Here is a 21,796-nt window from a genome sequence, read left to right as displayed (position 1 = left end):
AACTGCTAATCTACTGGAATTTTGCCCTCTTTAGGGTTTACAGAGAATGGTCCAAAAAAGAGAAAATATCCAGTAAGCAGCAGTTGTGTGGACGAAGATGCCTTGTTGATGTCAGAGGAGAATAGACAGACCGGTTTGAGTTGATAGAAAGGCAACAGTAACTCAAATAACCACTCGTTAAAACCAGGGTGTGCAGAATACCATCTCTGAACGCACAACACATCGAACCTTGAAGCAGACGGGCTACAGCAGCAGAAGACCACATCGGGTGCCACTCCTGTTAGCCAAGAACAGGAAACTGCGGCTACAATTTGCATAGGCTCACCTAAATTGGACAATAGAAGACTGGGAAAACATTGCCTGTTCTGATGAGGGGAGCAGTGTGATTACCTACCGAGGCCGGCCTGTGCACGGGGTGGGGGTAGTTTTGGTATGTGCGAGTGAGGGGGGCCGCCGCTCCCCTTGCAAAATATTGAGCACCAGCCACCACTGTTCCTACATATATTTACCTCCACTCTCTACCACTCTGCCTGCTGCCCAGTCTCTACAGGTATAAGGGTTTATTAGACTTGCTTCCCTTCCGTACATGTCACAGTGTTGAGCCTTCTGATTGGCCACTGGTCCACCTGCGCAGTCACGCAAGGGCATGAAGAGAATCCCCAGACTTGAGTAAGCTCCCAAGGGATAAATGTAGAGCTTACAGAGGGCTTCATCTTCACGCCCAACAGCCAACAGAATGATGGGGCTGAGGGTAAGGTAAGTAATGGGATGCTGCCATGGTCCAGGATTTTGAAACCATCCTAGCAGTGGAACTACTAGGACTATTCAAGTGTTAAAATACTTCATACAGAAGAGTACTTACATAACGCCATAGAAATTGCCCTTCTCCTTTATCATGAATTGTGGCTAAGTCACCAAAATTACGCCTGCAAAAATCTCGTGCCTTTTCCATGGGCACCTCATCCTTGCCAATATAATACTGCTTGTCATCTTTGATCAGCCAACCATCAGTGGTCAGGTTAAACTCTGTCAGACAGGGAGAAAAACAAGTAAAAAAAGGATTCAAAATGACACAACAATAAAAGTAATAGAACATCTCCTAAAAATTCTGTGCTGCCTGAAGAAAATGTGTGACTGTAAATTACGGAGGTAAAATATTGAAAGCAAAGGGAAAAAATTAATAGCCCAATAAAAGATAAAATAAATAACAGCTTTTGCTGAAATATGCTGTTTAAATTCAGAGATTTCCCCAACTGTACTTTTTTCTGCTGCTGGATGCCCTCAGTGTGATGGCCAGCTTTATTCAACCCACTTCCTCTGAGCCCAAGTCATCTTGGACCCACCCAGGCCTGTAACTGGACAGTGAAAGGAGAAGAACAACAGTAATGAGCTCATCTCTCTGCCACTCTTCACCGATGACCATGGCTCTCGTTGCCTTTAGTAAATCCACCCCTCCGGCTTACACAGAGGTGCTTTTACTGGCTTAAAAAAAAAGCTCAATGCCTGTAACAACTGCGTTTATTAAGCTCTGTGTACATGAGGCCGAAAGAGTATGAATAGCCAGTGTTTTGTGTCCTGTTTGGGAGACTTCTCTTGGCTGTTAGGTAGATTCAGTAAGAGTTAGGCCGACTTATCAGTAGATAAGCCGGCCTAACTCAGAATCTACGCCGACGTATGTTTAAGCGTATGCTCAAACAGAGATACGCTTAAACATATCTAAGATACGACGGCTTGCGCCGTCCTATCTTAGATTGCAATTTTTCGGATGGCCGCTAGGTGGCGCTTCCATTTCGGTCAGCGTAGATTATGTAAATTAGTTTGTACGCCGATTCACGAACGTACGCCCAGCCGCCGCAGTCGATTTACGCTGTTTCCGTAAGGCCTTAGGAGGCCTAAAGTTATTCCACCTATTAGGTGGAATAACAATGTTAAAGTATGGCCGCCGTTCCCGCCGCGAGATTCGAAATTTTAACGTTGTTTGCGTAAGTCGTCCGCGAATCGGGATTTACGTCCACGTCGAAATCAATAGGCCCGTGCGGCGTACGTAACCGCAATGCACACTGGGAAATGTAGGCGCCCGGCGCATGCGCAGTGACAAAAAAACGTCAAAAACGTGAGGTCAAGCCTCATTAGCATTAAACACGCCCCCCCCCAACCCATTTGAATTAGGCGCCCTTACGCCCGCCGCATTTACACTACGCCACCCTAAGTAAGGAGGCAAGTACTTTGTGAATCATGTACTTGCCTCTCTTACTTAAGGCGGCATAGTGTAAACACGCTAGGCTACGCCGATCTATATTTGCGTGCCCCTACCTGAATCTACCTATCTGTGTCCAAAAAGGAATCTATTGGTAAAGGATTTGATGTCAAATGGCACAGGGAGTGATTGCATGACAATCGTCTGCATTTTACAGCATTCATCTATCATACATTGTCAAAAATATTGGGACACCTGCCTTTACTTGCACATGAACTTTAATGGTATCCCAGTCTTAGTCCATAGGGTTCAATATTGAGTTGGCCCACTCTTTGCAGCTATAACAGCTCCAACTCTTCTGGGAAGGCTGTCCACAAGGTTTAGGAGTGTCTATGGGAATGTTTGACCATTCTGCCAGAAGCACATTTGTGAGGTCAGGCACTTTTGTGGATGAGAAGGCCTGGCTTGCAGTCTCCACTCTAATTCATCCCAAAGGTGTTCTATCAGGTTGAGGTCAGGGCTCGGTGGAGGCCAGTCAAGTTCCTCCACCCCAAACTCGCTCATCCATGTCTTTATGGACCTTGTTTGTGCACTGATGCACAGTCATGTTAGAACAGGAAGGGGCCATCCCACAGAGTTGTGAGCTGACTCCTTAAGAGTTCCCTTCATTGGAACTAAGGGGCCAAGCCCATCCCCTGAAAAACAACCCCACACCATGATCCCCCCTATACCAAATGATTTTGACCAGTGCACAAAGCATGGTTCATAAAGACATGGATGAGCGATTTTGGCATGGAGGAACTTGAAAGTCCTGACCTCAACCCAATAGACCACCTTTGGGATGAGTGGAGACTGCGAGCCAGGCCTTCTCGTCCACATTAGTGCCTCACCACACAAATGCACTTCTGAAGGAATGGCCAAGCATTCCCATAGACACACTCCTAAACCTTGTGGATTGCCTTTCCAGAAGAGTGGAAGCTTTTATAGCTGCAAAGGGTGGGCCGCCTCAATATTGGACCCTACGGACTAAAACTTGGATACCATTAAAGTACACGTGTGTGTGAAGGAAGGTGTCCCAATACTTTTGACAATATAGTGTATGTTCAATGCGACAGCTGATGGGCAAACCTGTTGGAATTTAGATGTGGTGGGCACTTTGGAATCCCTCAGTTGTGTAGTACATTGATGCTGTAAACCTCTTGAAAATTTCAGGTGAATAGGGCGAATCCGTATTTTAAGTTCACCTTTTACAAAAAAAATAATAATACATGCACATATACAGTATTTGGAGGGTAAAAAATATACATTTATAATTTTTTGCATAGGAGCTTGCAAAGCATTGCACACATAATCAGTGAATCACAAGTGCAATGCCAAGCTCCTGCAGATTTTCTTCAGCTCTCTGCACTAAGGTGTGGCCTTTCAGTTGGAGAGCTTGTGTTCCCTTGAGAACTACAACTCTAAGGCCGGGTACTCACGGACAAACATGTACGGTGAAAGCGGTCCGTCGGACCGTTTTCACCGTACATGTCTGCCAGAGGGCTTCTGTACGATGGTTGTACACACCATCGTACAGAAGTCCGCGCGTAAACAATATGCGGGGCGTGTCCGCGGTGTCGCCGCGCCGATGACGCGGTGTCGCCGCGACAATGACGCGGCGACGTGGGCGGCCTGCCTTTAAAATGCTTCCACGCATGCGTCGAAGTCATTCGACGCATGCGAGGGACGGCGGGCGCCTGGACATGTACGGTAGGTCTGTACTGACGACCGTACATGTCCGAGCGGGCAGGATTCCAGCGGACTGTTTTAAAACAAGTCCAGGAATATTTGTCCGCTGGGAAAAGGCCCGGCGGGCAAATGTTTGCTGGAATTCGGCCCGCTCGCGCCCACACACGACCAAACATGTATGCTGAAACTGGCCCGCGGACCAGTTTCAGCATACATGTTTGGTCGTGTGTACGGGGCCTATCTGTTGCAGCGGCAGATGGGCCTTTTTGTTCATTCATTTACAGGTTTATGTGAATGAATGATGTGACTGTGTGGGTGGGAGAAGCTTTGCAGAGCTGCATACATTTTAAAAACGACAGCTGCTGTGGAGCAAGAACCCCCACACGCTGTCAAAGGGGAGGGGGTGGTTTGGAGGTAGGTCCCATTTTATGTAACATGGTGAAAAAGGTAGAGTTTGCCTTTTAAATAATAAAGGCATAGGGTGAATCTTCTGAAACAAATAGGTGCATAGGGCCAATTCCCTTCCTAAAAAATGATAGGTGCATAGGGTGAATACTCTTTCAAAATGATTTACAAATGAGGTTAATCTTCTATGGAAAGAATGAAAATAGGAACATGGTTCCTCTTTGGTTTCTTGGGTCTCTGGGGAAGCTATCCGATTGGTTGCTGCCACCCCATGTGACTCTAACAGTTATCTTGGGTCAGGCATAGCCTATTTAAGGCCCTGGCTCCCAGGCTTGGCGTGCATTTTGTGTATGGGCAGTGTAGGGACAGGTCATCCGTCTGACAGGAACAGTGATTAGCAGCAGGGGGAGGTTCCAGACAAGTAGGGAAAGCATAGGGACACACCTTCCTACCTGGAGACCTCCCCATTGGGGTCTGGACCGACCAGGCCGTATTCCGCCACTCAAGACGCTGTTGCACATCTGAGACCTGCTCTGCTACACACTGCTGCTACTTGCTATGAATGTTCCCGGTTGGGTGCCTTCCCACTGGGTTTGTTGTGAATTACTGAAGCCTGCATAATACAAGGGGCCAGATTCAGAAAGAATCGCGTATGTTTGGGCGGGTGTAGCGTATCTCATATACACTACACCGCCGTAACTTAGAGAGGCAGGTACCGTATTCAGAAACAACTTGCGTCCTAAGTTACGGCGGCGTAGCGTATATGGGCCGGCGTAAGCCCGCGTAATTTAAAGTAGGTTGGCAGTGGGCGTGTTTTATTAAAATGAACCGTGACCCCATGCTAATGAGGGGCCGAACGAACGGCGCATGCACCATCTGTGGACGTATACCAGTGCGCATGTGAAGAATCACGTCGCAAAGACTCAATGCTTTCGACGTGAACGTAAACTACGCCCAGCCCCATTCATGTACGAATTACGCAAACGACATAAACCACGTAAAATTTGACGCTGTACTGACGTCCATACTTAACATTGGCTGCGCCTCATATAGCAGGGGTAACTTTACGCCGGTCATACGTAAACAACGTATATTGATACGCCGGGCGCAAGTACCTTCGTGAATCGGCGTATCTTACTCATTTGCATATTTTTAATGGGAATACACCGCCGTAAATCGTTTCTAAATCTGGCCCAAGATCTTTTCTTTACAACTGGAGTCTAAATAATTACTGCTGCCACACCACAATGAACCCCCCCACACACTAATGACCGCAGCAGGATTTTGATGTTCCCATCAATTTTTGTCTCGGTGATGATGGTCACCAGGACAGATATAAAGGCTCATATCTACCTAGCTGGGACAAAGACAACGATAAAAAGAGAGAACACCTAATTCATCCCTACACTATCCAGGAACTATAAGCTATAAGCTCTTCTATATCCACTGCCAATCCATACATAAACCTAGAGGCAAAAAGTAAATTCTCTCAACAACTCTCTTACAACAAGGTTATGCTGTGTGCCCCTTTAGGCCTGATTCACACCTATGCCTGTTTAGTGTTTTTTGCATTTTGCAGATTTGCACTACAGTCCATTTAACACAATTTCCTATGGAACACGTTATGTAGTGCAAATCTGCAAAATGCAAAAAGCACTAAAAAGTCACATGTATGAATCAGGCCTTATGCCACGTACACACGACTCGAAAATCGGACGACAGATCGTCCGACTTTTTCCGTTTACTAGTCGCAAGTAGAAATTGAATAGGTTACTAAAGTCACGAAAATTCTCGTACGACAGAAAAAAAAAATCGGAAGTGATGTCATTTGTTGTAATGTATTTGTGTTGTATTTTCAGACGACAACTGTACTGACCAAAGAAAATCGTATGATCTGTATCGTACAAGGAAAATTTTCGTGCATGTCCGATAAAATAATATCGGATGAACTGTTATGATCGGCTCACGGATGCCCTGTACTAACGATCCGATTTTCGGACGATTCTTCCTCGGACGACATTTTTCATACAATATTCGTGTGTATGTGGCATAAGATACAAAAAGTTCTTACCGGCATATGGTGGACCTGTGGGTTCTGGCATCAATGTTGCACCTGATGATAATGATGAGAGAAAGCAAGCATGTTAAAATCAGTTTACCCAGGAAAATAACTGATTTTCCCCCCTCTATTTATTCAAAATAAATTGAAGCATATTAAAGAAAAACTGACACTTTACTCATTCAAGGAAAAAGTGAAAGGTTCTTTTGAGAGCCCAGCTGGCCACATGTTGACACTATCTTCCTCTGGCCACTGCACGCCTATGCCTCAACCCTGAGTCTAAATCCCATGTTAGCTCTGTCTCAGACAGTGTTGGATATTATACCAGGGCAATGGCATGCTTCCCTTCATGCTTCCAACCTGTTACTGAGGCCTAAAACTTAACTGAGTCTGCAATTTGTATTAGTGTTGCCCGGATACCGGCATTGATACTAAGCATTTATACGTTCAGACTCGTTTTTTTTCAGCTGTTAGCGGGATTCCCCAACTGAAATGTAAAAAAAAAACCCTGTCAATTATCAGTTGTTAAGGAATGAGACCACCGTGTCCTAACACCCGATGACGTATTCAGCTGTCAGTGGAGTTCCCCTGTTGACAGTTGAAATATAAAAGTCCAGGCAATTGGAGCTGTCAAAAAAAAAAAGCAGGGGAGCAACGTCAACAACATTGCTCAGCTGCTGAAACAGAAAGATAAAAAGAAACATTGTTTCTTTTTTTATCTATCGTTTTGTTTATCTACAGATCAAAAGGATGAACTTCGATCTGCAGATGAAGTCAGTTTAAAGCAACCTGTCAAGTAAAAATTTGTTTTTGTTTTTTTATTAAATGTTCCTCTGTTTAACCCCTTATTAACCCTTATTTCATGCTAATCAGGCTTAACTAACTCCTTATTCTCCTTCTCCATTTAATTTTTATTTTCCTGCCGATTATTATTTTTTTTCACTTTTATTTTATAAACTATTAATAACTAAAACATTTTTGTTTTGTTTTGTTTGTTAATATTTGTACACCTTTAACATATATTTACATGTTTACATTGAACAAAGTGCAAAATTAAGCAAAAATAAATGTATTTAACTTGTAAATAACTTTTCAATTTTTACAATTGCTGATAGCTGAAGCGTAAAACAGTTTCGGTAATATATCGGTACTTGTACAAAAAAATGGTATTGGTGCATTCCTAATTTTATTTTATTTTTTATCCCAAACAACACTTTAGGCCCTGATGCAGAATGGTACTGAACATACCTCTGAAATGTTATGTTTTTTTTATTAACCCTGGAGGTGTATGATGAAAAAAATTGTTTTGGACTGTATGAAAGCGAAGTAGAAAGTGTAAGAAAGTGATTGAGGAAAGCAATAACTTTATAGACAGTACAAAAAAATAAAAAATACAAGCTTACATGTAGCGCTCACCCCCGAAGGAGCCACTGATATTGAATTTTTGACACATGACAATTCCTTGGATCAATTACTGATTAAACTTCTGAACTTGAGGATGTTGAGGTAATAGCCAATCCCGGACGAGCCCCCACATGAAGCGCTCACCCCCGAAGGAGCCGCTGATATTGAATGGGATGGCAGATTTACCTCATGGCTCCCTCCGAATGTCTAGGGGTCTATGGTGCGTACAACAGCAGCAAAGGAATGTCCACAAAGAAATGTCTTTTTATGTGCTCTTTATTACCCAGCCGGATAAAAACAGTGAACAGGTGATGAAAGGGATAGAGATGGAAAAAAGGAGAACAGCAGATTCAGGCGTAGTATTTGGAACAGTCCTGCTCCTATGCGTAACACTTTTCTTACCACTCCTATATGAGTGGGCTTAGCGTACCCGGATAGGCCTCTCTCACTGACCTAGCAGCCGAAGTATCGCTCGAACCTCTTCAGGACGAAGTCTCTGCCACAGACCCTCCCGGATGAATGTCAGGGAGACGCCTCTGCCACAGGCCCTCTCTGACTGCAGATACGGAGGTAACGCTCCTAGGTAAAGTTATATCTGAATCTTCTTCTTAACGTCGCCCAGGTACTGACTGAAAGAGGAGTCAATCCTTCAGTGTCCGGTCACCTCGATCCCTGGTGGTTCATCAGAATCCTATTGGACTGCCAGCCTCTCATTGGCGCTCCTCAGATGGACTCCCCACCGAACAACTAAACTGGCTTGGGATCTTCTAAAGTGGGAACCCAGTCGACCACTGGGTCCCCATCCTGCTTAAATGCTGCAGACCAATTTAGGCCCGAAACCAGAAACCCTGCATATCGCGCACACTCCGGCCAGGTAGGCCATAACGCCGGAGCGCCGTGATGTGGCCACCCTGAAGGTGGGTGCCACACCGGAAGAAGACAACCCCACCAAATGGCATCTGTTCCATAAGTACCCTCTCCCAGCATGCCCAGCGAGGCCCAAGCCCCCTGATTGGCCGCGGGGAGAGAATACCCAAACCTCAACTCCACTGCTGCCACCTACCGCACTGGGGCAAGAAAACACCACAGTACAGCAGAATGAGCCCACAGCACAACCAAGCCGAAACAGAGACCCTGATTAAATGATTGTAATTGGAATCAGAGTCAATTACACTCTGATTATACTCTAAATTTCAACAGCACCAGTTACCTTGGAAGTAACCCGTCGCTACATACAATATTAGCATTAGTGTGATAATAGCCCTTAATCACCTACACTGTAGACAGTATAAAACTGGTTCCACATATGTTCAGGTTTTTACCTTTTTTTAGCTCACAGATCCAATCCCTTGGACTTTCGCAGTTCTGGTCATTCCACTGCAGTGTGTACTGAAGTCTAAGCTCTCCACACAGTTCCACGCCTCCTCGGTTGTTGGGTTCTCCATAAGCCCAATTTTCGTAAGTTAGCTAAAGGAAACAGAGAAAGGGATCAACAACCATAGGCAGAGCAGCTCATTTTAGGTACCCAAAGTGGAATTCATTCTCATGTCCTTCAACATGGCCCACTTACATTCACTGAGCAATTTATTAAGAACACTATACTAAAACTATGTAAAACCTCAGTTTGCTCTCATTACTGCATTAAAGTGATATTAAACTCTCTTGCCGTGTACACACGATCGTTTTTCATGACTAGAAAAATTCTATTTTTTAAATTGGTCATTAAAAATGATTGTGTGTAGGCTTCAGAGCATTTTTCTCCAAAAATGGCCATTAAAAATTAAGAGCATGCTCTATTTTTTCTCAGTCTTTTTTACCTCATCGTTTTTCACGTTGTGAAAAATGGTTCGTGTGTAGGCTTTAACAACGGAAAAAAAACATGCATGCTCAGAAGCAAGTTATGAGAAGGGAAATTTGCATAATCAGCCCAAAGATTGGCGCCATTCGAATGGAACTTCCCCTTTATAGTGCCGTTGTACGTGTTGTACGTCACCGCGCTTTGCTCAAGCATTTTTTTTTAACGATCGTGTGTATGCAAGGCCGGCTTGAGAGGAATCACGTTGTAAAAAAATTTTTTTTTTTTAATGACATTAAAAACGGCCGAGTGTACGCGGCATAAGCGCTAGGGGCCAGATTCTCGCAGAATGGTGTAAAACTCTGGTGGCATAACGTATCTCATTTACGTTACATGGCCGCAAGTTTTACGGGCAAGTGCTTGATTCACAAAGCACTTGCCTGTAAAGTTGCGGCGGCGTAGCGTAAATCCTCCGGCGCAAGCCCGCCTAATTCAAATGATCCAGGTAGGGGGCGTGGATCATTTAAATTAGGCGCGTTCCCGCGCCGATCGTACTGCGCATGCGCCGTCCCTAAAATTTCCCAACGTGCATTGCGCTAAATGACGTCGCAAGGACATAATTGGTTTCGACGTTAACGTAAATGGCGTCCAGCGCCATTCACGGACGACTTACGCAAACAACGTACATTTTTAAATTTCGACTCGGGAACGACGGCCATACTTAACATTGGTTGCCCCTCATATAGCAGGGGCAACTTTACGCGTCGCAAAAGCTACGGAAACGTCGTAAATTCACTGCGTCGACCGCGCGTACGTGTGGGAATCTCGTGTAAATAGCTAATTTGCATAGACGACAGGAAAACGACGTCGGCGACACCTAGCGGTGGGGAAAAAAATTGCATCTAAGATCTGACAGCGTAAGAGCCTTATGCCTGTCAGATCTAATGGATATCTATGCGTAACTGATTCTAAGAATCAGTCGCATAGATACGCCGGGCCAGATTAGGACTTACGACGGCGCAAACCCGCTTCCTCTCTCTATCTTCTTTAAACTAACAGTCTGGCTGGAGACTGCACTGTTCACTGTGAAGACTGGAAGTTCAGGGAAGCATCACTGGAGGAGACAGCAGCATTGAAATATGGAAACTGCAAGTCCTGCAGTAAGAATTTTAACAAATAGTTTACTGGGAAATGTTTATTTTATTTTGCTCAATGCTGAGGGTTTAACACTACTTTATTTATCTGTGCCATGGATGTGGACTCATGTAATGAGTCTATCTCATATTAGTTTCACCTAGCATTAGTGAAGTAAATGAACTTTTACATGATATTCTAATTTTTCGAGTTTCACCTGTACTGCTAGCAGGTTGAGTTTTGTTTTCTGGGTGTGTAACTCCCGATCATTTACTCTGCCTTACTTTGCCTAAGGCTATGTATAACCACTTTCCTACAGGGCACTTTCACCCCCTTCCTGCCCAGGCTAATTTTGAGTCAAATTTAGTAGCTGCTGGCATGTGTGTTTCATCTGCTTAAAGTGGAGTTTCCATCCCAATTTTTTTTTTTCATTATTGTGCTCATTAGATCTAAAAAAGTAAAAAATAAATACATTTTTTTTTTACTCATCTGGAAATGCCTGTTGCTATGCGGTCCCACGAAATCTGCCTTTGAAACCACCTAGGATTCTGACATCATCTCCCTCTAATGCTCCTGGGAAATGTGTGTCATCATTTCCCAGGAAGCAGTGCGCTGTCCAATTATCACTCCCCATCCAAGACTTCTAGGAAGTAAGGGCCAGATTCTCAAAAGGGATACGCCGGCGTATCTACTGATACGCCGTCGTATCCCTCTTTCTATCTTTGGAACTGATCCACAGAATCAGTTTCCAAGAGATAGACAGAAGATCCGGCAGGTGTAATAGTTTTACACTGCCGGATCTTAAGATGCAGTACCGCGACCGCCGCTGGGGGCATTCATCGTCGAAATTACGCGTCGGGTATGCAAATGAGGAGTTACGTCGATCCTCAAAGCTTTTTCACGTTCGCTACGTCGCCGCTACGTTAGTTTCCCGTCGCTTAGTTACACTTTTGTAAACCAGCCCTACTTTTAGACAGCAGGCGTACTGCTGTGTAAAGTATGGCCGTCCTTCCCGCGTCGAATTTTAAAATTTTACGTCGATTGCGTAAGCCGTACGGGAATACGGAAATACGCTACGCGCCGCGCCGATAAAAAAATGACGTCACGTCGCGCAAAGCACGTAGGGAAATTTGCGTCACAAGCATGCGCAGTACGTCCGGCGCGGAAGCGCGCCTAATTTAAATGGGACTCGCCCCATTAGATTAGGAACGCCTTGCGCCGGATGGATTTGAGTTACACCGCCGCAAATTTCCAGGTAAGTGTGTTGTGGATCGATACCTAACTTAGGAAATTTGCGGCAGTGTAACTTAAATCTGTTAAGTTACGTTGCGCTGCGGGGCTGTGGATCTGGCCCTAAGTGCTTGTAGGCTTCACAATGCCCACAAGCAAAATGACAACGGTGTAGACATAGTTTTATAAACTATATTTTTTTAATATCTATGCGGATCGGTGGCGGATTGTAAAATAGTAAGTGACCGGATTTATATTATAAAAACGCAGGATGAAAGGACATACATTTAAAAAATGCTAATTGTGGTTGGAACTCCGCTTTAGGTCAACTCTAGACCCCTCTAACTCCACATTCTGCCATTGTGGGACAAATTGGTTCAGTCTCTGGTGGCTCAGGAATCTTGCTCTGGAGTTGGAAAAATTCCTCCATCCAATCCTTGGAGGATCATTGCAATTGCCATCAGCCTATCAGGCCAATGAGGAGTCCTAAGCACATTTTCAGTACAGTACACAGGACTTGAATGTCAGAGATATCATAAATCCCAATCAACATTATAGAGCTTTGGGTGATTTGTTTGCTCTTACAATGATGGACATCCCAATTGGAGGGTCTTCCGATCAGATTCCCGTCTCACAATGCCAAGGCAGTGGCATATATCAACAATCATGAAAAAACAGAAGTCTTTGTGCGGCAAGAGAAGTGGAAGGCCCCGTACCCACGACCAAACATGTATGCTGAAACTGGTCCGCGGACCAGTTTCAGCATACATGTTTGGTCGTATGTAGGCGCGAGCGGGCAGATTTCCAGCAAACATTTGCCCGCCGGGCCTTTTCCCAGCAGACAAATATTCCTGGACGTGTTTTAAAACCGTCCGCTGGAATCCTGCCCGCTCGGACATGTACGGTCGTCAGTACAGACCTACCGTACATGTCCGAGCGCCCGCTGTCCCTCGCATGCGTCGAATGAGTTTGACGCATGCGTGGAAGCATTTAAATGGCAGGCCCGCCCACGTTGCCGCGTCATCGTCGCGGCGACGACGTGGCCACGCCCCGTGTATTGTTTACGCGCGGACTTCTGTACGATGGTTAGTACAGCCATCGTACAGAAGCCCTCTGGCAGACATGTACGGTGAAAACGGTCCGACGGACCGGTTTCATCGTACATGTTTGCTCGTTAGTACCCGGCCGAAGAGATTCTATCTCGGGCAGAACTTTACAATCCAGCCTTGTCAGCCATGCACATTCTAGGTCTGGACAACTGGCAGGCAGACTATGGCAGCTGGTAGCACCTGGACCTGAGGAAATTGTGCCTTCTTCCGAAAGTGTGTTTCAGAAGTTAACTGGTGGGGGTCAAGATGTGGACTTCTTGGCCTCCAGGTTCAGCATCAAACTAGATAGGCTAGGTAAGGTGCAGCGATCCTCTGGTGGAAACAGTGGATTTTCTGGTGGCTCAGTGGGATCAGTAGTTTGATCTATGCCTTTTCTACCCCGAAACTCCTTCCTCTTCTGCCCAACGGGATTAAGATGGAGGGCGTTCTAGTGATACTCATGGCCCTGGCAGATGTGGCACTCCAATCTGATCATTCTCTTGGCAGATGCTTCATAGACTCTTCCAGATAGACCTGATCTTCCTTTCCAAAGACCAGCTTACCCCACTGCTTCTCAGTCATTGGCTTTGATGGCTTAGCTGTTAGAGTAGGGCAGTTGTGCCAGTATCTATATATAGCTAGATTTACAAAGAGTTAAGCCGGCGTATCAGTAGATACGCCGTCGTAACTCTGAATCTAAGCCGTCGTATCTTTAAGTGTATTCTCAAAATGAGATACACTTAAATGTAGCTAAGATACGACGGCCTGCGCCGTCGTATCTTAGCTTTCTACTTAGGCCAGCCGCTAGGGGCGTGAACGCTGATTTACGCCTAGAATGCGTGAATCAGCGAGATACGCCTATTCACGAACATACGCTTGCCCGTCGCAGTAAAGATACGCCGTTTACGTAAGGCGTTTTCAGGCGTAAAGTTAGTCGAACAAATAGCTGGCCTAGCCAATGTTAAGTATGGACGTCGTTCCCGCGTCAAATTTTGAAAATTTTACGTTGTTTGCGTAAGTCGTCCGTGAATGGGGCGTACTTTGGAGCAATGCATACTGGGATATGTCCACAGACGGCGCATGCGCCGTTCGTTAAAAACGTCAATCACGTTGGGTCATGGTTTATTTACATATAACACGCCCACCTCTTCACAATTTAAATTAGGCGCGCTTACGCCGGCCCATTTACGCTATGCCGCCGTAACTTAGGAGGCAAGTGCTTTGTGAATACAGCACTTGCCTCTCTGACTTACGGCGGCTTAGCGTAAATACATTACGCTAAGCCGGCTCAAAAATACGCCTCCCTACGTGAATCCAGCTAATAGTTTAATTCTGTGTTATTAAAGATACAATATTCACAGTTCTCAGTAATCAGTCATAAACATATTTTTTCCAAATAGCATTTGAAAGGAAAGAGCACGCTTCTAGGCTAGAGTTGACAATTATCCCTTCCATGCAGACATAGATAATCACTTACCCAAAGCCTCAAAGAAGACTACTAGCCATTTTGACTACAAGAATCAGCAGGGGGCATGCACAAGGCCACAAACGGTCTGCCACACCATCTAATGCCGCATACACACGATCATTTTTCGGCATGAAAAAAACGTTGTTTTTGAAAAACGTCATTTAAAATGATCGTGTGTGGGCTACACATCATTTTTCAGGTTCTGAACATATTGTAGTGCACTCTGGCAGCTGAAGCTTGCTTGGTTCACACCATGCATGGCACAAGCAAAGCTGGAAGCATAAGGTGTGCTTGCAAACAAACTCACAGGATCCACATGCAAATATGCAGAGAAATGAGAGAATATGGACAACAGACACTAATCAATTTGACTTTTTGCAAGAGCCTGCAGTCTATGATGTTCTGAGAGGCTAAATTGTTAAGTGGCTATAGTAGATTTTGTTTTGGGGGGGGGGGGGGGTTATACACAAGCTAAATTTTAAATATCAAATGTGATGTACAACAAACACACACAAAGTGACTTACAGGTGAGCCGTCTGACCACTTAATGCCTTCTCCGGGATCGCTGCTCACTAGACCAATCCAGGCGTTTTTCCGTGAACCAAATTTTCTGGAGGAACCAATAAAAAACGTTACTAAAACGTATCTTCCTTTACTTCCAAAGTAATGTATATATATATATATATATATATATATATATATATATATATATATACAGTACAGACCAAAAGTTTGGACACACCTTCACATTCAAAGAGTTTTCTTTATTTTCATGACTATGAAAATTGTAGATTCACACTGAAGGCATCAAAACTATGAATTAACACATGTGGAATTATACATAACAAAAAAGTGTGAAACAACTGAAATATATGTTTCATATTCTAGGTTCTTCAAAGTAGCATAAGTGTATGGTGAATCCTCCAGGTAGACCCATCATTTCTGGCATTGATAGCATCTCTAGCAATTTAGGATGCTATATAGATCACTTCTTGCAAAATATAGTGGTTAGTATCCCATCTTTTGTTAGGGACCCTAGTCATATGCTAGAGATTCTGTCACACTACACCTGGCAGCCCAATTATAGATGGCTCTCACTTGATGTGGCCTCTTTGTATACATCCATTGACCATAAGCATGGCCTAAGGGCATTGAACTACTATTTGTCAGAAGCCAGCGACCTGAATCCTCTGCAGGCCAAGACTCCGTTGAGTTTGCGTTTACACACATCACTTTTCCTTCTTAGGGGAGCACTTTTTACAACCTGGGGGCACGGCGATGGGAGCAAGGTTCGCACCAAACTACGCCAAACTTTTCATGGGATATTGGGAAAAGGCCTCGATTTGGCATGAAAATCCGACTGTGAGCTTGACAATTTTCTTGAATACTGTAAATCCAATCCCTTTGGAATAGAGTTCACTCATGTCATTAACAAGGATGTTCTAGTCTTTCTTGATCTAGAACTCAGGAGCGATCTAGACGGCAATATTATTTCAAGGACCCATTTCAAACCCAGTGGGGGCAATTCCTTTTTGCACGATAAAAGCAACCATCATCCAAGATGGATTAGAAATATCCCCTATGGACAGTTTTGTCGTCTAAAACGTACATGCACTAGGAAGGAGGATTATTTGGCATAGAGTGAGCTCCTCATTAAGAAGTTTGAGGAGAAAGACTATGACTACTACCAACTCTGACCTTTCTCAAACCAGCTTCTCTACCCAATACACCAACAAGGCCTTTGAGATACAAAGTATTTTGAGAAAAAATTGGGGCATTTTGAAACAAGATCCCGTTTTGAACGGAGTCCTCCCTGATAAAGCCAATGTTGTATTCAGGAGGCCCCGTGATCTGAGGCCTCGTACACACGACAGAGTTTCTCGGCAGAATTCACCGAGAAACTCGGTCAAAACCCGGATTCTGCCGAGAAACTCTGTCGTCTGTACAGTTTTGGCTCGATGGAGCCGCCGAGGAACTCGACGAGAAAATAGAGAACATGTTCTCTATTTTCTCGTTGTCCGCGTTGTTCTATGGGAGAAGGCGGCCCGCCGAGCTCCTCGGCGGCTTCATCCCAAAACTCGACGAGGAACTCGACGTGCCAAGCACGTCGAGTTCCTCTGTCGTGTGTACGGGGCCTAAGGAGTATGATTGCACCAAGCAGGGTCACAAAGCCCACTAATAAAACCATCAATGCTTGGACCACTCTTTTTGATCAGAAGGGGAGCTCAAATGCAGTGTCAAGAATTGTGGCACTTGCATATTCATGTGGCATAGAAAAAAGTCAGTAGTTGGTTCCGACGGCAAAGTCCACCAGTGTAAGCAATTTATTAACTGTGGGACGGATTTTGTCGTATATGGTATGATCTGCCCTTGCGGTATTCTTTATGTAGTTCGCACCTCTCGCCCTACAAGAGTGCGGATTGGTGAGCATAAGTGTGACATTATAAAAACCAGAGTGAAGTACCCGGTCCCTAGGCACTTTCAAGAAGCGCATCAAGGTGATCCATCTGGCATGAGAGTTTTTGGAATTAAGTCTATTATAGGAGATCTAGACAGGGGTAGGAGACACCAGAGGCTTTGTAAGCGAGAAGACTACTGTCAGGGACCTGCCAATAGGCTCCGGCGCGCGCGCATGCGCACGTATACCAATACCCAAAACCAGCAGAAGCTATCTGATCCTGTGCACCGGCGCGCGCATATGCGCCAAATGTGCGCGTGCGCGACAGGTGCACGCGTGGCGGGAATGCGCGTGCTCGTTAAAAAAAACGCAATAAAAGTTTGATTGGTTTGCGCAAAATTTATAGCGTCTACCAAATAGGGGATAGTTTTATTGCATTTTTATTAATATTTTTTTCTAGTAATGGCGGCGATCAGCGATTTTTATCGTGACTGCGACATTATGGCAGACACATCGGACACTTTTGACTCTATTTTGGGACCATTGTAATTTTTACAGCGAACAGTGCTATAAAAATGCACTGGTTACTGTAAAAATGACACTGGCCGTGCAGGGGTTAACCAGGAGGGGGCGCTGTAGGGGTTAAGTGTGCCCTAATGTGTGATTCTTACTGTAGGGGGGTGTGGCTGGACGTGTGACATCACTGAATGTCGTTTCCTATGACAGGAAACAGACAATCAGTGACAGGCTCACTAGGAAGCAGGGGGAGAGGTTTGTTTACACTTACCTCTCCCCATTCTTCCTCTCTGTGACTCGATCGCGGGACACCGGCAGCGATCGGGTCCGCTGTTCCCGCGGGGACAGTCACGGAAAAGAGGACCAGGTCATGAGCGCGCCGCCAGCGGCGTGCTCGCGACCCACGGCTGGGATCTTAAAGGGGACGTACATGTATGCCCTTGTGCCCGGTCGTGCAATTTTGTTGACGTATATCGTCGTGCGACGGTCCTCAAGCAGTTAAAGAACAACTTTTTTGGGTTTTGACCAGAGTAGGGCAAATATTTGACAAGTTGCACTTTGAGAACCTATATGATAAGAGCAGTGAATTTCCTCTACCCATGGAGACTAATCACATTTTGAATGGTTTTATCGTTACAGTATTGATCTCACGTTGGGACAAAGTACATGTAGTATTTCATTCCATCTTCCTACGTATGCATGGCCAACCACAGCTAGTAAGGAGACGTGTGCCTTAAGCTGAGTACAGCAGTCTGTTAAACAGGCATGCTAGAAAACCAGCATCTGATCAGCACTAGCAGCCAATGGCTGAGGGCGCTGATTGGTGTGTTCTGGTGGGGGGGGGGCAGTCCCCCTGTCAGAATACAATAGCTCAGCAGGGAGATCACTGTACTAACATCGGATAGTTAGTACAGCGGGCTACTCCTGAGCTCCTCAGTTTTTTTTCTTTTAGTCCGCGGAACCTATAGTGTGTACCAGACTTTATTTGTGAGTGCCTGTCTCTGACATCCACCACTTGTCTGAGGCAAGCACCAGCAAGAGGAATATAGAGGAAGGTGAGGCATGTCAGCATGCAGAGACAGGGACTTGTTAACAAAGTAGCCATCTTCTTCCTATGTGTGGTGTTGGGTAGCTGTGCACAAAGTGGGGCCGTCTTATCCCGTACTGCAGCTAGTATTACAGGACTCAAATGTAAAAATTCCTAAGGAAAACACTGCGCTAATACGTGATAATAAAAAATGATGAGTGACAAAAGCAGCTGGTACCTATTGCTCAAAATACCCAAAGCAAAAAAACGTACATCCAAAAGAAGGTACAGCGCTGATGTGAATGAATTAAATTATGAATAAACCAAATAAATAGTGAAGAATAATCTGTGACTTGATGAACAAAACAAATTAATTATATGGTGAAAAATTCCTAAAAATGTCCAGAAGTGAAAGAATAAATATGCTGATCCTCCACCAATCAATGATTGAATATAGGTGATAAATAGCAAATGTAAGTCAGTGAAAAAAAGTCCAATGGTAAAAACAAACGAGATTCTTAATCTTCCACCAAGAGAAAACACCCGTGTGATGGTATTCCAATCTGCTTACCAGATTCACTGACCGTTTAGTGCGGTCAGATAGAGCCCAGAGGCCTTTTAAAGTCCTCTCAAGTGGACTATATAACAGCAGGTTACACAGATCGGATCATTTACTGCTCCAAAACTCCAGATATAATGAGGATGCGATTGTCCCTGTCTTCTATATCGCTGGCAGTGATTTCAGCTGCTCTGTATTCCCCTGGATCCAGTCAAAAGGGGTTTGAAATATTCTTTACCTAGGCACTTCCTTGACACGTTTTACCACTCCTGGCTTGTTTACAAGGAAAGAGTGAAGTGAGGATACATCAATTTATATTTCTGATGAAGAGTGAAGATGGACTTGATTCCACGCATACACAGATACTCTCCAGTCTGTGTCCATCCAGTCCAGCCTGGATCTCGCTCTGAGCTCTCACTGATGTCCTGTAGTATTACAGGACACCTGGGAAGATTGGACTACTGAATACTGTAAAATAAAAAAGATCCTTGTTCTTTAACCCCGCCTGTACTGTACTAGCTGATCTCAAGTTGCAAACAAGCTTTGAACACTGTCTGTCCAAAGGGTTAAAGATTTAAAAGATTGCCTTCTCATTGTATGTTAAGGAGAGGAAGCTCATCCTGTCTTAAATCTTTCTATTGGAACAGACCAGTGGCGGAACTACCATGGTCGCAAAGGTCGCACTTGCGACTTGGCCCTGGTGTTCTGTCACTTTCAGGGGACCCCAGCGGGGGTTGCTTGCCGCCGGGGCTCTGAGCTGAAAGTGTCTCTCTCATACAGCCCGGAGCCTGCACTGACAGTTCCCCCTCCCTTCCCCTCTCACAAATGGGAGAGGAGAGAGACGATCTGCTCCTCCTCCCGCTCAATCAAATTCAGCTGCTTAGTTTCTTTTTCCCTACTGCTTAGCTTCACAGGGCCAGATTCTCATGGGGAGCGCGTATTTCTGAGCAGGCGTAACGTATCCTATTTACACTACGCCGCCGCAACTTTGACAGGCAAGTGCAGTATTCTCAAAGCAAAGTTGCGGCGGCGTAGCGTAAATAGGCCGGCGTTAGCCCGCCTAATTCAAATATGGAACATGTGGGCATGTTAATGTATTGTGACCTCACGTAAATGACGCTTTTTACGAAGGGCGCATGCGCCGTCCGTGAAAGTATCCCAGTGCGCATGCTCCAAATTAACCCACAAAAAGCCAATGCTTTCGACCTGAACGTAAATGACGCACAGTCCTATTCGCGAACGACTTACGCAAACAACGTAATCGACGGAAAGTTTGACGCTGGCCCGACGTCCATACTTAACCTTGGCCCAGATTCAGCATAGCTTGCGCGATATTTGTGGGGGAGCAGGGCAACGATTTTGCCCTGCGCCCCCGCAAATATTTTGCGCTGCCCTCGATTCACGGAGCAGTAGCTCCGTGAACTGCGAGGGCGCGCCGGCAAATTTGCCCGGCGTAAGCGCGCGCAAGTTAAATGATCCCGCCGGGGGCGTGAATCATTTAAATTAGGCGCGCTCCAGCGCCCAGCGTACAGCGCATGCTCCGTCGGGAAACTTTCCCAACGTGCATTGCGGCAAATGACGTCGTGGCTGCCCCTGCTATTAGAAAGGGCAGCCTTGCGCTAAAGTAGCCGTACGGAAACTCCGTACCTGGCTTGCGCGGGGCCCGCGCAAGCTTGTGAATCAGTGGTAGTATGCAATTTGCATACTACACGCTGATACACAATGGGAGCGCCCCCTAGCGGCCCCCGCAAGAATGCAGCCTAAAATCTGCGAGGCATAAGAGCCTTATGCCGCGCAGATTTTAGGCTGCAGCCGGTGTAACGAGGTTCCTGAATCAGGAGCACTCGTTACACCGGAGCAAGTCAGCAATTGCGCCGTGTAACCTATGGTTACACGGGCGCAATTGCTTTCTGAATCTGGGCCCTTGGCTGCGCCTCATATAGCAGGGGTAACTTTACGCCGGAAAAAGCCTAACGTAAACGGCGTATCTGTAATGCGACGGCCGGGCGTACGTTCGTGAATTGGCGTATCTAGCTGATTTAAATATTCTAGGCGTAAATCAGCGTACACGCCCCTAGCGGCCAGCGTAAATATGCAGTTAAGATACGACGGCTTAGGCGACTTACGCTGGTCGTATCTTAGAAAAATTCTGGCGTATCTGATTCTTTGAATCAGGTGCCAAGATACGACGCCTCAGGCCTCGTACTCACGACCAAACATGTCTGCTGAAACTGGTCCGCGGACCAGTTTCAGCGGACATGTTCGTTCGTGTGTAGGCAGTAACGTACAGAATTCCAGCAAACAATCGTCGGCCAGACCGTTTTCCAACGAACAACTGTTTCCTGGTCTTGCTTTAAAACAGTCTGCTGGAATCGTGTCCGTCAGACATGTTCGGTCGTCTGTACACAAAAGCAGCGTACAAAAACCCCGCGCATGCTCAGTCCAAATGAGGAGACGGGAGCGCTCGTTCAGGTAAAACTCGCGTTTCTTTGGGATATGGCACATTCGTCATTAGAAACCTTTTATTCTAGCAAGAGAACAATGTCTTAAAAAGGCGCACTAAACCACATTTTAAAGCCTCGTTTTATTAATTCTTCTCTTGCTAGAATAACCCCGTTCTCTTGCTGATGCAATTTCAATAGAGTTGTCCCATACTGAAATGTCACATTTCTTGCTTGTGATGTAATCCTTTAATAATGTTTTCTATGCCAGACGTGTGTTTTGGTTGGTGGTCCTCCATAATTTAGAGTAGTCATTTTTGTAAAGGAATGTTCATTTTTTTTTAATT

The 21,796-nt window shown here is 45.3% G+C and overlaps 1 protein-coding gene across 1 annotated transcript in view; it reads right to left on the bottom strand.

Moving 5' to 3' along the window:
- Positions 1–21,796, bottom strand: part of LOC120939983 (macrophage mannose receptor 1-like) — a 145,683-nt gene that overhangs the window by 55,024 nt on the left and 68,863 nt on the right. Inside the window, exons 14-17 of the mRNA XM_040352475.1 lie at positions 15,034–15,118; positions 9,116–9,260; positions 6,402–6,443; positions 863–1,026 (exon numbers count right to left, since the gene is read on the bottom strand). Of these exons, the coding sequence (XP_040208409.1) occupies positions 863–1,026; positions 6,402–6,443; positions 9,116–9,260; positions 15,034–15,118 (436 nt within the window). The remainder of the gene's footprint in view (positions 1–862; positions 1,027–6,401; positions 6,444–9,115; positions 9,261–15,033; positions 15,119–21,796) is intronic.

This window comes from Rana temporaria, chromosome 5, assembly GCF_905171775.1.
Source record: "Rana temporaria chromosome 5, aRanTem1.1, whole genome shotgun sequence".
NCBI classification, from domain to species: Eukaryota; Metazoa; Chordata; class Amphibia; order Anura; family Ranidae; genus Rana; species Rana temporaria.
Note: the sequence above shows the minus strand (reverse complement) of the source record. Positions and strands in the feature narration are given on the sequence as shown.